Source organism: Schistocerca cancellata, chromosome 3 (assembly GCF_023864275.1).
Source record: "Schistocerca cancellata isolate TAMUIC-IGC-003103 chromosome 3, iqSchCanc2.1, whole genome shotgun sequence".
Taxonomy (NCBI): Eukaryota; Metazoa; Arthropoda; class Insecta; order Orthoptera; family Acrididae; genus Schistocerca; species Schistocerca cancellata.
In genome coordinates, this window is record NC_064628.1 from 851,492,547 (window position 1) to 851,510,972 (window position 18,426).

Genomic DNA, 18,426 nt, shown 5'->3' on the forward strand with positions numbered 1-18,426 from the left:
ATGTGTTGAGCAATGGCCTAATGCTCTAGGTGTTATGTACCATTTTTCTGTCTGATGACTGTTTCATAAATACTGTTACCAAAGAGTGTATTTCATGAGGCCAGAGTGTATGTTTTCTCCAGATAAGTGATCATTTTTAGTTCCTGGATATAACAATGACTGCACTGCAGCCAGCTTAATGCAACCTCTGCAGAATACTCACTGATGATCTCACCGTTGAGTACCTGTAAACTAAAAACACACAAAATACTCAGTTAGTTTTCTATTGTCCTGACATCAGTTCATATCTCATCTTCAGAAAATAAATTTTGTAACTGGAAATGTTATCTTGCTCTACTTATGCCAGGTGTACAGAGAAATCGTTTGGTTGAATCTTCCAATAGCCAGTCTGAATAAACTGTGGTGTCAGAATGAAGCTATTCTTCAGGGGTATATTAAGAGCCTATTTGAGTCAGTAAATTCTTATTGGAGTATGTGCTGGTTCATATGGGGCATTTACTATTGCACTGTAAATTTTATTGTTTCTCATACCTGTTTTATTAAAATGTGGATCAAAATTCATTCTCTTTTAATCATTCTTGTATGGTGCTGTAGTTTTTTAGATAATAATATATTTGATGACTTTTTTATGTTAATTTTTGTCACTGTTCTTTTAATGCAGGTTTAAATTTTCAATATTTTATTATAAACTTATTACAGTCTGGTTTTATTAACACATTTAGGGATCATTGCTGAAACTATATGAGTCGGTTCCTTCAACACTCAAGGTGAATAACGTACCATCTTTTACACAATCTCCTACATCATCACCATCATCAGAATCGCCTCTATCAGGGTTAGATATCATACAACAGTGGCGCCGTTCTCCAAGCAGTGATTCTGGGTCCCCAGTGAGTGGTACTGGTTCTCCTTCAAGTAACTTTACTTCTCCAGGAGGTGCCATTGGATCTCCAGGAACTCTTGGGTCATCAAAGAGAGGCATTAAAAGGACTCTTGAGATTATTCGCCAAGATAAATATGGCCGATCAAAACGTGAGTAGTGTCACTTTTGATATTTTTTTTTCTCTTGATCCATGAATGTGTGGTTTGTTTTTATTTCACTTGGTTTTGATGCATCTCTTTACAGAGCATTGTCTGAACAACTACTTTACACATATGAGTGTGAAAAAAACAGGTGTATCTGAAGTAGTAGACACAGCTACACAAGCACACACCATAAAGGGAAATGGTGACAACAGTTTTGAAAGGAATGTGTACTCATTCAGCAGAACTAAGTCTTTCCTGTCTGATGAGTCACCTGAATCTATTAAAACTCCTTTTGAATATGGAGAAGAATCTGAGGAACAGAATCTGAACAGTATAGTATCTACATTCAGTCGTACTACATCTGTTTCCTCTGCAGCTGAAAGTAAAAACAGTGTGTCAGATAGAATCCAGACATGTTCAGAAAATGTGAATCTAACCAGTGAGGGTTATTTAGAGCAAAAAACTTGTGTGACCAGTAGAACTACAAATAAGACTCCTGATGTGGAAACTGAAATATTTGTTGGTAGTAGTAATAATGTTACTGCAGAAGAACCCAGACCCATAGATGTTACAAGTGAGATAAACTCTATAGATGAAGAAGTGATCATTACAGCAGATGAAATAGGTGACCATGAATTTGTCACTTCTGAAGTTACTTATGTATCAGAACCTATTAGATGGAATGTTGATTTAAATTCCATTACTGAAGAAATGGAAGCTTTTAAACGGTTGTCCAAGTCTACAGCAGATGCAGAATGTAACTTTAAATTCAAAGCTGAAATTGATCCAGCGCAGAACTCACTTGCAGAACAAGAGCTTAGGAGAGAGATTACAAAAGACATGTTTGCTAAGGTATTTTACTACTGACATTTGGAAAGTACATATATACTGTTGTCTATCTCTTTGTTTTTTTCGTTGATGTTTTTTCTTTCTTGCAGATGAAAATAGTTGGGCAGTTTAATAAAGGTTTCATTATAACACATTTGGATTCCGATCTCTTCATCATTGATCAGCATGCATCAGATGAAATTTACAATTTTGAAATGTTGCAAAAAACTGTATCACTTCAAAACCAGAAACTTGTTGTGTAAGTTTTATTTATGTATGGACTGACTGAGTTAAGAGTAATCTACCAGTTTTTGTGTTCTTTCCATGATTATGTATGAGATACTGCCAAACATATTTTAATTTCCTATTTGCTTAAAACCTGAATTTATTGGTAACCTACTATTTTTCCAGTTTATAGTCAAGGGATTTTTTTGAACACATTACAGTGCATTTTTATGAAATTAAAACAATTTACAGTATTGAAGTAGTTCTTTTGAGGGGAAAAAAATGCATACATTAAAGAAGACCACATTGTAGTTCCAAAATTCATCAGACTGTCATGATGACTTGTAATTAGATGCAGAATTGTTAAAACTGTATGTACTGTATACTACATATAGTTTTGAGCAGTAGTTACACTCGTGCCTTTCTCTATAATATTGTTACTGTTTAGCAGCTGCAGTAATTCCTATTGAAGAGTCCCTGTTATCAGTGTGAAGTGTCATGGAGATATGTTGGTCATGAATTACATAAAGTTAATAGTTTAAAATAAATATATATGTTGTTATTTCAAAGATGAGAGGCATGACGATATGCTCTCCATATAATTAAAAAAATATCCATATGCGTCTCCTTATTCTCACCAAATGTCAGTGATATCTGGAATTAAAATGAACAGCGTCACTATGAGGCTACTTCTCAGCGGCCATGAGATGTTTGTTGTCAGGATTGTTGTGGCTGGTGTTTTCACATTTTCATGCACAGATAGTATCACAAGGTTGCTCTTCTTTCCCTCATGGACGAGAATCTCTGTTGTGGTGAAGGAAGATTTCAGTGTGTTGTTGCAAGTCATTGCAGGAGATTTTACTATCTTGGTGACATCAGAAGCTTTTCATGATTTTGAGATGCCATAACTGGGCCTTCAAATGAGGTTTCATGGCAGAAGAAGGCACACTTGCATGATTATGGGTCACAATAAATGAATGGCTGCTGCATGCCATGTTCTTATGGCATGGCTACTCTTACTTTGCAAATCTGTGATTGCAGCTGATGCACAAAGTCTGATATTTCAATGACATTGTTTGTTGTGGCACTAAAAATCTCTCTTGATAGGTGAAGGGTCTGCATGTAGACTAGATCAGCTGTTGTCACTTTTAGGTCCTCTTTATAAAAGCTGTATGCAGCCCCACTTTGTCTATGTGTAGATTCACAGTCCATTGCTCAGTGCTCTGGTAACCTGTTTACAGCAGAATTGTAGGCAGTTTTCTGCATCCACTTCATGTCAAATTATGCTGCAATGACAATGATAAGATTCACTTTGTGTACCTTGGTCCATTTTAATGGAAAATGTTTTGCTGAATCACAGGATCCACCTACGGAAGTAGGTTTAGGCAATAGTTACATACTCCATTGGAGCACTGATTGGGTAGAATGAATGTGCCAAGGTCGTGTGCAACATGACGAGTTACTTGTGTTGAGAATCACAGCATTCATAAAGAACACATTTGTCTGATTTCTCAACACTGAGCCAGACAAAATGGCTTTTTAATTTTGTGTGTGTGTGTGTGTGTGTGTGTGTGTGTGTGTGTGTGTGTGTGTGTGTGTGTGCCTACATTTACTCCCTGTTGTGACAAATTGTGGTGTGAGGACACAATACTCTGGCAAAACTCTTGCTTCCATGAATGCAGGCATATTCGTAGTTGAAATGTCGTGATAGAGAGTGCATACATTTCATGAGGCTTGCAAGTTGCGGACGGCTTGACAAGTTGCAAGGAATGACTTAAGCTCATCATCTCCTTGTTAAACACAAAGTGAGGTGGCAGAGTGGTTTGCATTTGGGAGGATGACGATTCAAACTCACGTCTGGCCATCTTGATTTAGGTTTTCTGTGATGTCTCTAAATTGCTTCAGGTAAGTGCCAGGATGGTTCCTTTCGAAAGGTTTGACCGACTTCCTTCCCCAGCCTTCCCTAATCTGATGAGACTGATGACCCCACTGTTTGGTTCCCTTCTCCAAATCAATCAACCAGCCAACCAAACAACATCGTTGAACAAGGGCAGTTGCTTTGAAAATTAGTCTGTTTGTAGCTGTCTTGATGAAAGACAGCTGGCTGCCAGCTTATTTTGTTATTATTAATGTATCTGATGTCCACTTTGTCAGGCTTCTGGCATAGCATGAATTTCAATTGCTTGTGGTTGGTGAAAGGCGTTATGTGCCTTTCTTTGAGCCTATGCTGAAATATTTTAATAAATTTATTGGCCTCGTAGAATGTGCAGTTATGTGCTGACCAATTTGCTTTGAATGGTGATAGTTTTTAGCTAAAAAATGTCAGAGGTAGCCACTGAAGTTGATGGATTATCGTAATGTGGTTTGTATAGCTATTGCATATGCAACTACCATGAGAGCAGAGGGAGCACAAGACAAAGGGCCAACAGTGCAACTCCTGTGATACCGGCTCCTACATTGGCAAACCTATTTTTATCATGTTCCATTGACAGTAACATATGTGCTGGTTTTGGACATCCTTTTGATGAATGTGCTGAATGGTAAAAAGCCATAATCTCATGGCAAATTTGTGCTAAAAGCTCATCAAGCCCAAAAATCATTGGAACTTGCATATCATAGCACACCGTTGAAATGCAGAGGTAGCTGTCACTCTTTCTAGTATTAGCCGAATTCCCTTTGCATTAATCACATAACTAAGAAAATGTGCTTCCATTGCTCTAAAGACACATTTGTAAGCATGGAGCACTAAAACATTCACTCAGAGTTTTGTGAGATCTGCTATAGTTAGATGAGGTATTATGCTTCATTAACTGTAAACACTCACTTATAGGCATGGGCCACTAAAACATACTCTCACATTTCAGTGAATTTCTCTCATAGCTGTGCAATGTACTCTGCTTTGTTATACGATGTGGTATAGAGATCCCCAATATACACAAAACAGGTTTCTAGGTCATGAGGTATCTCGTCTGTTAAATTATATGTCAAAGCAAAAATCAATTGAGAAACATAACAAATTATGAGACAGAATTTCTGGCCAATACATACCATCAAAGTGAAATGTATAGTATTGCCGATAGACATAGATTAAAGTTAAACACTATCCTAGCATTTGAAACTAATAGTTCCTCCCTCGGGACCAAGAGAGGAATAGATTGCAGAAGGTTGAAAAGAATGTGCAGGACTCTCAGGACCCAGAATGAGAGGAACCAACCTTCTTTTTTTTGGCTTCTGCTGTTTAGCTATTTCTTCCAGTCTTATCTGCATTTCCACAATCTTTGCAATATATTAAATGAATATTTCTTTTCAGTTATATTCTGAAAATTTTTTCAGCATCCCATTTGTCTTTGTACAGATACCCTTCATTTTGCTCTAATCTGATCTTTGTCTACCCTCCCTGGGGTCTGAGTGATCAGCTCTTCTGCTCTTCCTTTTTTAACCTTTCCCGACATGTCCCCCTCACATTCCCAAGGAAGAAAATATTACTTCCCAACACCAAAGCAGTCACTTTTACCTTTATGTGTGTCTGTCAGCAGTATTACAAATTTATGCTCCTTTGGTGGGTGAACTTGAGCAGTCAGAATGGACTGCTAAACACAGCTGTGATTCAGCAAAACACTTCCCATTAAAATGGACCAAGGTACACCAAGTGAATCTTATCGTTGTCATTGCAGCATCATTTGACATGAAGTGAATCCAGAAAACTGACTACAATTCTGCTGTAAACAGGTTATTAGGGCACTGAACAATGGACTATGAATCTACACATAGACAAAGTGGGGCTGCATACAGCTTTTAAAGAGGACCTAAAAGTGACAACAGCTGATCTAGTCTACATGCAGACCCTTCACTTATCAAGAGAGCTTTTCAGTCATCATCTGAAGCAGCTGAATGTGGTAGATGTTGCAGACGACATTTATCACACAAAAAACTTGTTTGTTGTGGATATTCACCATGAAGTCTTTGATAATTATTCTGATATCGCAACACAAAAAAAATTAATCTAGATTAATGAAATTTCGGGAATACGTTTACTAGTTAACATATTCAAGTGATTAACATTTCAAGATCACAGGTTAATGTAACTCCGAGGTAAGCCATTAAAAATGTGAAATTCTGGTACGTTAATAACTGGTGTAACTGCTAGAATGTTGAACGCAAGCATGAAAGTGTGAGTGCATCGTGGTGTACAGGGCTCAGATGTCAGTTTGTTGTATGGAGTTCCATGCCTGTTGCAGTTGGTGGGTTAGTAAAGGGATGGTTAAGGGTGCTTGTGCATAACACTGGTGTTGTCTTCTGACGACGTGGGGTACATACTTGATTGGAGACAGATCTGGTAATCGAGCAGGCCAAGGTAACATGACAGCACTCTGTAGAGCATGTTGGGTTACAACAGCGGTATGTTGGTGAGCATTATCGTGTTGGAAAACATCCTCTGGAATACTGTTCATGAATGGCAGCACAATAGGTTGAATTACCAGACTGACTTACAGTTTTGCAGTCAGTGTATGTGGGTTAACCACATGAGTGCTCCTGGCTGTCATACAAAATTGCTCTCTAGACCATAACTCCATGTGTAGATCCAGTGTCTCTAGCACGCAGACAGGTTGGTTCCAGGCCTTCAGCTGGCCTTCTTTTAATCAATACATGATGATCACTGGCACCAATGCAGAACCATCTTTCATGGGAAGACACAACAGGCCTCCACCCTGCACTCCAATGAGCTCTTGCTTGGCACCATTGAAGTAGCAAACGGTGGTTGTTTTGAGGTCAGTGGAATACACGCTACAGGATGTCTGGCTCAGAGCCATCCTTGAAGTAGCCGATTTTTAACAGTTTGTTGTGTCACTGTGGTGCCAAATGCTTATTCAAATTGCTGCTGCAGATGCAGTATGACATGCTGGAGCCATTCGACACGGTGTTCTTCTGTCTCGGTAGAACCATGTTACCATTCAGAATCTGGTCGTCTTGCATCTCATGACCAGCACTGTCAGCAATCATGTACAGTGGCTGCATTCCTGCCAAGTCTTTCTGCAGTGTCGCGAAAGGAACATCCAGCTCCTTGTAGTCCGATTACACGACCTCATCCAAACTCAGTGAGGTTTTGATAATGGCATCTTTGTCACCTTAAAGGCATTCTCAATTAACATCAGCTCACCCTGTCCAAGTTCAGTGGTAACTAATGCTCACAACCATTACAACATGTATTTAAAGCAAACCTGATTTGCATCCTTATAGTGGCGCTACTAGTGCTACTTTTATGTGACCGGCACGAAATTTGAATAGACATCATTCTTCCAATGTAGAAACACACCTACCAACTTTCGTTTATGTGGCACAACTCCTTCTTGGTGTTGCGATTTTTTTCCCATCAGTATATATGAAAAATGATTGTATTCAAGTACAGTTTGAGTGTTCAGTTGCCTATAATAGCTTCACGGACACCAACCATTGTTCTTTGCTAGCAGAATATGTGATAAAGAAACCTAGGTTCTATCTGAGAGACTAAACGACTCTTGCATAAGTCTTAAGAAAAATTCCTGGCTGATGACTGTGTGCTTTTCTGGACCTAGATGGCATTTTGTGCATAGATCAATGGCCCAGACTTAGTGGTGATGTGGTGCATAGTTGAATGTGAATGCTCTACTGATGCTGCAGTTGATGAGTGATCTCTGGGAAATGAAAGATCAGTCAACATAGAGAGATTCACCCATGATCCCTCAAATTTGCAATGTCCTCCACATGGTGTTAGTAGCAAATACTCAGTAGAAATCTATAAAATGGTAGGAAGTCTTTCCCAATGATCACGTAGAAAATCATGACTGCCACACATGTGCTGGAGGTGAAAGTTAGCAGATAGTGTGATGTGACCCAAGCCTTAAAGATCGACCAGTTTGGAGCATACAAGTACCTGACATCCATCTGCACTGTGGAAGATGAGAGGAAAGGAGGGGGGAGGGTGGTTGGAGAATAATGGGACTAAACTGCTGGGTTATCAGTCAAGAGTGGAAGGGTAAATGGAATTGTCAACAGCTCTACAAAACATACAATACATGCATCTCAGATGTTACAAGAGGCTCTTTATGAGTACAACATTTGATCTGATGACTGTACTTTATAGCTAGAACACACATTTTAATAACAAAAAATGTGATTTTGTCTGGAAAAATAAAAGCAAAAAGAAGAATTTTCAACAATTTTACACTCCAAAAACACAAAGTTTCATTGAATGCTGTGTTATAAAAAGTCAGCATTGTCTTTCTTTCTAGTCAGTCATCATTGTTGTTGGCTTCCAACTGCATTTCCCTTACCGTGAAGTGGGTAGCACTCTTGAGTGTTAGGTCCAAATTTCCTGTTGTACAAATAGGTATCTCCTGATTTGAGTGACCTGTGTTCTACTTCAGAAATGTAATTGCTGTGAGGCCCACAATTTACTTGGTCAGCTCAATGATGGGATCTTCTGTCTTTATAGAAATGATAGCAATGCAAGTGGTTAGATACATTTTCAAGAAACGATCAATTGTTCAGCCTAGGGAATGAAGGCCACTGATGCATACAGTGAGAACTTCTTGTGAGTCCGATGGCAAGCATAAAAAAAAAGTCAAATCTTCCTCAGAATCTTGTCATTCAGTGCATTGCAGGAGAAAGGTCTTGAGGCTGCATGGATGCATACACTCACTGAGTACTTGAGTGCATAGTATGTTCTGTAGGCTCTTAGCTTTGTGTGACAATGGTTGGTTTGTGTTATGTGATTTTTGTAAATATTGTAGCAGGTCGGAGAAACACGAGTGAAACATTAACAGTTCTTGACACTTCCTGGAAGATTAAAACTTTGTGGTGGACCAAACTCGAACTCAGGACCTTTGCCTTTCGGGGCGGGCATAATATCGACTGAGCTACCCAAGCACGACTCACGACCCAATCTTACAGCTTTACTTCCATGGGTGCCTTGTCTCATATCTTCCCAACTTCACAGGAGTTCTCCTGTGGACCTTGCAAGACAAGCACTCTGGGAAGAAAGGATATTGTGGAGACGTAGCTTAGCTACAGGCTGGGGGAAGTTTCCAGAGTGAAATTTTCACTCTGCAACAGAATGTGCACTGATATGAAACTTCCTGGCAGATGAAAACTGTGTGCTGGACTGAGACTTGAACTCAGGGCCTTTGCCTTTTGTGAGCAAGTGCTCTACCAACTGAGCTACCCAAGCATGACTCACGACCTGTCCTCACAGCTTTACTACCTCATCTCCTACCTTCCCAGCTTCACAGAAGTGCTCCTGCGAACTGCCAGGAAGTTTTGTATCAGCACACACTTCATTGTAGAGTGAGAATGTCATTCTGGATAAACAGTTCTTGCTTGTTAGGATGTGCTGGAGTCTTTTGGGACATCATAGGGTTTGTAGATAGTTCGGGAGACAGGTGTGATGTGGGAAACTTGCAGAAACGAATGGTAAATGTAAAACTATTATTTATTTATTTATTGAACTTAGACACGCTTCTGAGTGCGCCCTCTTCTGTGCTGCAGTCTGGCAGTCTTTCTAATATTCAAGTGTTGTAGCAGCAGAAAAGGAAGAATGGGCAATACATGCTGCTCAGGTGGTGGCATGCCTGGCATCACAGCCATGCCAGGGCTGAGCTGCCAGTGATGTCTGTAGCACCGCACATGGTTCTGCTTTTGTGCGTCTTGGGGCAGCCAGCAGCATCTTCTGTCATTGTAGTAGGTTGCAGTGCTACCCAAGTTCTTACTCTGAACTACTAGCTGGAGAGCGCTCAGCAGGCAGACTCCGGAGGTGGTGAGCACCCTCATAGAGGCAGCAGCAAAGCATTGGATGCTGAGTCCTGGGCAGTCAGGCAGTAGTTCTTGGATCATGGCTCAATGCTGGCAGTAGTGATGGTGACAAGAGTTATGGCAAAGACTTCAAGGTTGAGGCTGACAGTATGGGTGAAGCTACAATGCACACTATGGGCTGGTGGCAGATGGGTTTAAATGCAGTCACTCAATGCTGACTTCACGGAGGGACAGATTTTGTGTGCCACGATGGGAAGGTCTAGAACAGAGTCAGTAAGTGCCGCTTGGCTGTTGTTTTGTGGCTGTGTGTCAAACTGTACAAGCTTCCTGATGTCCCTGCTTCTTGACATTCGAAAGTGACACTACAGTAGCAGGCACATGGTGAGAGGTGCTTCTGTTATCAGGAGGTTGAATGCAGCAGTTGGCACTCCAGATACGGCACTTGCACTGTCTGTGGTTTAGGCCATTACAGAGTTTCTCTTCCAAGAAAAAAAAAAAATCAAACACCTCAGTATCAGAAACAGCAAGCCAACTGACCAGTGACAATGCAAATTCATTGAAGATCTGTAGAATTATACAGCAAACATCAGTATAGGTGGTTGGTTGTGGTTGTTTGATAATGGCAGTTATAGCACTCATCAGATTACTGTAGCTGTTCAGAATTGAATGTTGCTTGCCACAATCAGTTACGTGTATCTTGTGGCCACAATATACCTCCTTATGTCTGACGTACCTGGGACATGGTCACACTATCAGCAAATGCATAAGCCACAGGCTGCAGTGCCTCAAACTGCTCAGTTCCGCAGATCTACAATAACTCTGTGCATGTGGATGGCCACATATTAACAAGCCCACTCTCAACTCCTTGCTCTCCTGCTGAGCAACTACCTCTGTCCTCATTGCTCTGCTCAATGCCCACAGCTCATGGCCAGATAAATATTTCCAAACCAGAGAGAAAAGCCACACTCGCCAGCAGCAAAGTACAGAAAGTGGTGTCAACCTGGAAGGCTAAATCAAAACAGTGCCACACTAGACATGGAACAAAGGTACCCGAATGTACGGATCCCACAACTGAAGAGCCTTTGCTGCTACTCACATATGTTGCTGTCCCAGTTGAACCACCACTTGCAGTCTTCTACCACTGGAATGATGAGTTTGGTCACCCATTATTTGTAAGTGGTCACTCAGCCACCGTTAATTAATTATTTGTACCTGTTTGTACTGCTATTTTATTTTTAGTTTTATCTCCCTGTTTTGATGTGCTGTGTCCAATCTTGCAATTTGAACGATACCAATTCTCTCACAATTTGGCTCTGAATTGAACTTTTGGGAACGGGCACTGATAACCTCGCTGTTGTGCGCCCTAAAACACTAATCATCATCATCATCATCATCATGGAATGATGCGTGTCTTCTTCCTCCTGCTTCAATCCCAAAATGTAATGGTGCAAAAGTAAGATGTTCCTCACTGGGGACTAAAACATACTGGGTCCAACATAGCTGTGGAGAAATAGGAATGAAACATAAACAGTTCTTGCTTGTCAGGATATGCTTGAATCTTCCTGGAGTATTGTGGGATTTGTAGATAGTTTGAGAGACAGATGCGACAGGTGGGGAAGTTGCAGCAAACCAGTCATGAGTATAAAACAGTTCCTTATTAATTTATTCTAATTATGCCGTCTCCTGAATGTGCCCTCTTCTTTGGCACATGTGGCATTATCCCATAATATTCCGGCCTTATAGTACCAGGCAAAGAAGACATGCGTGCGGACAATACGCTCTGCTCGGGTGGTGGTGTGCTGCCGTAGCACTGCACATGCTGTGTGGCATGGGGCAGTCAAGCATCTTCTGCCATTGCATTAGGTTGTGGTGCTGCCCAGAACGTAACTCTGACCTGTTGGCTGGAGTGCATTGGTGGGCAGCTGACAGACTCTGGCAATGGTGAGCAGTCCTGTAGAGCCTGTGGCAGAGTGTTGGGTGATAAGTTGTGAGCAATTAGGCAGTGGTCGTGGATTTTGATGGCACCAGTGGTAACAATGACATAGTTACGATAAAGCCTCCAAGGCTGCGGTTGACACAGTCTGGGTGCAGCTATGTTGCCCAGCTGGTCGCACACCATGGGTTGGTACAGGAGAGCTTAAATGCAGCCACGTTTGATTTCACTGAAGACAGCCCAGACACTTCGACATCTGACAACAGATTCCCCGCCCCCCTCCCCTTGATAACTCACATGTGTTTTCTATATGTAATCCAAGGTAACTCTATTCATTAAAATCCAGTCTTTCACATGACTCTTGGTTTCATATGATTAGGGGATATCTCATCCTCTCTTTCTTATATCATAACAATGCTCTGAAATCCTGTAGCCTCGTTAAAGTTATACTCTTCGACATTTTAAATGTGAACCAATACCTACTGTATATGAGTTGTAAATGATTTTCTCCTTTTGTTTGTCCAATAACAACTTTTACTATCATTCAAGTGCAATTCCCAGTGTCTTGTAATGTCATATATTGGTTTCCGCGATTTTTTGTGAGGACTTAATGACAACAGTGTTCTGATATTGTCAATTTCTCAATTTCCTGTTTTGAGTGTGGTACCTGTTAAGGTAATAATAACTAATTTAAATAAGTTTATGGTTTTAATAACATCTATATTGATTGATATTTTTTGACTTGAATATTGTGTCATTTTTTTGCAGGCCACAGAAGTTAGATCTCACTTATATTAAGGAATGTTTACTCATTGAAAATTTGGACATTTTCAATAGAAATGGTTTTGAATTTATTATTGATGAAACAGGTAAGTACTTTAATGCATGTAATATTTATTTTATGTGTCTAAGTATCTACAGATGGCTGTGGAATGCAATACTTCAATACTTATAATTTCAATTTTATAATAAACTATCACAGTAAATGCAGCAGAGCTAATGTCTCATTTCTTCTCCATATTATTTTAAATAGGTAATTTCATATGTTGTCCATTATGACCTCAACTTTACCTGTGTTTTTTTTTATATAAAGTTTAAGTTTTTGTGACTTAAATTTACTACCAGTATGGAGGAATAATGTCTGTAACACAATTCACACTCAAATGAAATTTATTGGTTATGTGCTGCATATTATGTACAAGACAGGGATAATACATAATATAAGTATAATGGTTAGAAAGCATCTGGTGATAGACAGAAAACTGATAAAATTTTCAGTAAAGAATGAAAGAGTAGTAGTGAGGCTAGTTTAAGGGGCACCAGAGGCACGAAATTGCACAGTTCATACATGTAGCTTACAGTAATTAGCAGTGAAAACTGACACAGGTGGAAATGTGATGGCATATGCCTTTGCCAGTCCACCAGTTGGCACTAGGAGACATTGTATAGCAGGTGCTGAACTAAGTGTGCCTATGACAAGAGAAGACCAAGACACGCCCCCAGGCTATGTGCCGATAAAGCCCCCTGGGCAGTGTGCATATAGGCTACCGTCGCCGCCAACCAACCTGTCTCAGTCGCTCAGCCTCAGTACGTTGCATCGGGACTTAGTTTTCATCGTACCTCAATACGTCACACAGTGCTCTAGCCTTCCACAGTGATAGTCGTTGTCTTGCACATTAGCTAGCTGTGAGGGAACGTTAGTCATTGGATATAGTTGCGATATGGACACGGACAAGATTCAGAAATTAGTACATGTTGGACATCATTGAAGTTAAGTACTCAATTGGTTCCTGAAATGAAGCATATTTTAACCACATGTGCATTTTTTGTTGTAGTGAGAGGAAACTGACCACCCATCTTATCATACCACCCTCTCCTCATCCAACCAGGAACCATAAAACATTACAGGAGGGCACAGCAGCCACAGAAAGCATACAAACTATAACACAAGCCAAAACTTTCAATAAACATGAGTCCGCAAATGATTTGTTTGCATAATAATTGCTAATGTATGGTTGCAAACTGCAACTGACTTCAGTACCAAATATTATCGTAGTTAGTGGATATGTACTTTAAATGTAATTTTTAAATTCCACCCAACACCTACTCTAACAAGGTCAATATGTTGGCCTCACATTTTGAACCAGTATTACTGCACTATATTCATCTCTGCAGCAAGTTATGAATTTTTTCAGACCCACCCCGATCATCTCATAAAATCTTGATAAGACTGTACAACTCACCATTCCTGTTCTTCAACCATATCAAGTGAGTGTCGCACCCTATAGTTTTAATATAAAAAAACAGACAAAAAAATCCAAAAGACTGAGGTCTGGTAACCATGGAGGCTAAAATATAGGCTGTGCTCACTGTTAAACCTACACATCTTGGACCATAATGGTGTGATATATGTCTTGCATCAGCAGCAAAATAGACCTGTGCCACATCATGCGCATACCACATTTCTCCAATGTTGTTCAAGGTTAGGCAGGCCATGAATGAAATTTGAGCACAATTACATGGGGACTTAATCAGAAAGTTTATATTTCAACTACATATGTACAAATTAGGACAATATTTCATACTGAAGTTAGTGGTGTTTGTAACCACATATTCACAATTATGTTGAAACAGCTCATTTACGGACTCGTGTTTCCTGGAAATTTTTTTTTTTTTTTTCGTTGTATACTTTTAGATGTGCTGGTTTTCACTATTAAAATTTTGATCCACCTAGTGTAAATAACAACAAAATTTAACTGTAATATTTATAGATAAATAAATAATAAATCCAGTGTGGTTCAAAGCTCAATGGAAAAGTTTTTATCTGTCATGTTTCCAATGACAGCCATTGTAGTTTAAATCGGTGCTGTCATCAATAATCGAACACAAGTCCACTGCATGAGAAGCTTTAATGTCACCAATCAGCTACGGAGAGAGATTATTATATTTTACATGAGTAAAATCCCAAGGAAGGGCAATTAGTGTGTGTGATTCCAAATGAGTTGCTGCTTCTGTGGAAAAAAGTTCTTGATCTGGCTCTGGGTTGAAGATAGCTGGACTGGATTTAGGAAAAGTAAATATATAACTTTCATATGGAGACTCAAACAATTCTGGGAAAATTACTGTAACCATGTGATTCCCTGGATGTTACTGTTGTGCCAAATCAACATTTTGTACAATTACTGGTATAATTTGTTCATTTCAAGCATTTCAAGTTCTGCTGCAATTTCCATAGTTTCTGCCAAGAAAGGGGTATGTCTCCAAAAGATGTTGATAGCCCTTGATGGAATGTAAATAATGGAAACAATAAAGCTAACAACTTACAGTATACAAAATCAAATTGTCGCTGTGCGCTGAAGAGTGAGGTGATATGAAACTTCCTGGCCAATTAAAACTGCGTCCCAGACCAAGACTTGAACTTGGGAACTTTGCCTTTCATGGGCAACTGCTCTACCAACTGAGCCACCCAAGCATGAGTCACAACTGCCCTCACAGATGTTCTTCTGCCAGTATCTTACCTGCTGCCTTTCATGGAAATTCTCGTGCAGAACTTCAGGACTAGCATTCCTGGAAGAAAAGATATCGTTGAAACCTGGCTTAGTCACAATGTGGGAAATGTTTCCGGAATAAAATTTTCACTCTGCAGTGGAATGTGTGCTGATATGCAACTTACCAGCAGATTAAAGTTTGGAAGATAAGAGCTGAGATACTGGCGGAAGTAAAGCTGGGAGGAGGGGTCCTAAGTCACACTTGGGTAGCTCAGTTGGTAGAGCACTTACCCATGACAGGCAAAGGTCCTGTGTACAAGTCTCATTCCTGCATGCAGTTTTAACCTGCCAGAGAATTTCATATCACTGCACATTCCACTGCAGAGTGAAAATTTCATTCTGGAAACATCCTCTAGGTTGTGACTAAGCCATGTCTCCACAATATCCTTTCTTCCAGGAGTGACAGTCCTGCAACTTTTGCAGGAGAACTTTAGTGAAGTTTGGAAGGTAGGAGGCAAGCTAGTGGCAGTAGTAAAGTGGTGAGGATGGGTCATGAGTCTTGTAGTTCAGTTGGTAAAGCACTTGCCAATGAAAAGCAAAGGCCTCAAGTTCGAGTCTTGGCCCAGCACACATTTTTAATCTGGCATGAAATTTCACTCAAAATATAGGAGTTGATTAATTGATAAGCACATGAACAAAACTGAGAATGTTGTTAAGCTTTTATATGAATCTTCCTTCAGAGCTAACAAAATACACATACACATGGAATGTTGCCAAGCATGTGTATGTTTGTGGATTTATTATCTCTGAAGAGTGATTCATCCAAAAGTTAGCAATGTTCTCAGTTTCATTTACATCCCTGTTGATGGCTCAAAGTCTCAGCCAAATATGGTGAATTGTTACCTTTGTTTCATCCAATATTTATACTTTAACTTCTGCTGTACAGAACAAGTTCTGAATATGATACATAAATGCCAACTGCGAAGACTAATAATGTGGTTTCATAGGATCTCATGTATCATGATATGAACTGTGACTACATAGAAACAATTAGGGATACAAAATGCATCACAAGCAATTATTTTCATTTTATTATTTTAGCTACATTTATCAACTTGACAATGACTTACATAACAACACATAAATTAAATGAATTCTTCCTGCGGAGTAATTTCTGAGAAATCAAATTGCAAAACAATTCCCCAAAACATCCTCTCTCTCTCTCTCTCTCTCTCTCTCTCTCTCTCTCTCTCTCTCTTCTTTGCCATCCTTTTCCTTTTCATCACCACAGAGTAGCACTTGTGCCATATATCATCAATTTTTTTTTTTTTTTTTATATATTCCAATCTCTGTCTTCCTCTATAGTTTTTACATTACAGACCCCTGTAGTACAAAGGAAGTTATTGCCTGATGCCTTAATATGCTTCCTATCATCCTGTCTCTTCTTCCTGCCTGTGTTTTCCATATGTTCTGAGGTGAACCTCTTTACCCTGTACCTTATTGGTCCATCTAATTTTCAACTTTCTTCTGTAGCACCACATCTCAAACATTTTGATGCTCTTCGGTTTCGGTTTTCCCACAGATCGTGATGCACCACCATACAGTGTTGCACTTCAAAAGTACATTGTCAGAAATTTCTTCCTCAATTTAAAGCCTGTGTTTGATACTAGTAGATGTTTGTGGCCAGGAATGTCCCCTTTGCCTGTGCTAGTCTGCTGTTTATGTAGTCCTTGGTTCATCTGTCATGGGTTATTTTGCTTCCAAGGTAGCAGAGTTCCTTAACTTCGCCTACTTTGTGATACCAGTGTGGATGTTGAATTTCTCGTTATTCTCATTTATGCTGCTACTCATTACTTGCATCTTTCTTTCATTTACTCTCAGTCCATATTCTGTACTCATTTTATTGATTATTCCAGTCAACAGAACTTGTAATTCTTCTTCACCTTCACTCAAGACAGCAATATCACCAGCAAATCTTATCATTAATATCTTTTCACCCTGAATTTTAATCATGCTCTTGAACCTTTCTTTTACTTCCATCATGGCTTCTATGACATATTGATTGAACAGCCGGGGAAAAAGACTGCATCCTTGTCTTGCACACTTTTTAATCTGAGCACTTCATTCTTGGTTTCCAATCTTATTGATCCCTCTTGCTTCTTGTACATATTACTCATCTTTCCCTGCATCTTACTGCTATTTTTATCAGAATTTCAAACATCTTGCACCATTTTACAGTGTTGAACACGTTTTCCAGGTCAACAAATCCTACAAATATGTCTTAATTTATTTCAGTCTTTCTTCCATTATCAAGTGGACCAAATCTCTGGTGCTTTTACCTTCCCTCAGTTTTCTTTTCCATTCTTTTGTCTGTTACTCTTGTCATCAGTTTGGAAGTATAAGCTCTTAAGATCATTGTGCAGTTGTTCTTGCTCTTAAGTGCTCTTCCTATCTTTGAAGATAGGCCCCCAGTAGAGGCCTTCAGTGCATTCTTTCCACATATCTACTCTCCTCTCTACATTTGAACTGTGATATTACCATTGCACTCTTAATGTTGCAGAACCTTGCTTTTAATTTCTCCATCCTTTCTGTATGCTGTTTCAGTCCTTCAGATGAACTTTATTTATTTATTTATTTATTTTTCAATTTCTTCACATTTTTACTGCAGCCATTTTGCCCCGGTTTCTCTGCACTTCTTATTTATTGTATTCCATGTATTCCTGGCTTTCCTTGAATATTTTTGTACTTCCTTTCACCCATTGATAAACTGAAATATTTCACCTGTTATGTTCCTACAACCTATGTTTGTCTTTCCAACACATGTAGTTGCCTCCTCCCCCCCCCCCCCCCTCTTTTTTTTTAAAGAGATATCCACTCCTCTTCTGCTGAACTGCCTACAGTATCATAGTATTGATGTCTTTAATGAACTACAAACATGTCTCATCATTCCTCAGTACTCTAATATCCCACTTCCCCACTGATTCTACCCTACAGTTCTCTTAAACTCCAGTCTACCTTTCATCACCACTAAATGTGATCTGTGTCTGTGTTTTATGATCCAATATCTGATCTCAGAGTCTGTTTCTGATCTTAATGTAATCCAGCTCTAATCTTCCCGAATCCCCAGACCTAAGGCTT

At 39.6% G+C, this 18,426-nt stretch overlaps 1 protein-coding gene across 1 annotated transcript in view; it reads left to right on the forward strand.

The window, feature by feature from the left end:
• Window positions 1-18,426, forward strand: part of LOC126175907 (mismatch repair endonuclease PMS2) — a 163,848-nt gene that overhangs the window by 100,280 nt on the left and 45,142 nt on the right. The window contains exons 8-11 of the mRNA XM_049922973.1: window positions 723-1,032; window positions 1,127-1,878; window positions 1,965-2,113; window positions 12,569-12,669. Coding sequence (XP_049778930.1) covers window positions 723-1,032; window positions 1,127-1,878; window positions 1,965-2,113; window positions 12,569-12,669 — 1,312 coding nt within the window. The remainder of the gene's footprint in view (window positions 1-722; window positions 1,033-1,126; window positions 1,879-1,964; window positions 2,114-12,568; window positions 12,670-18,426) is intronic.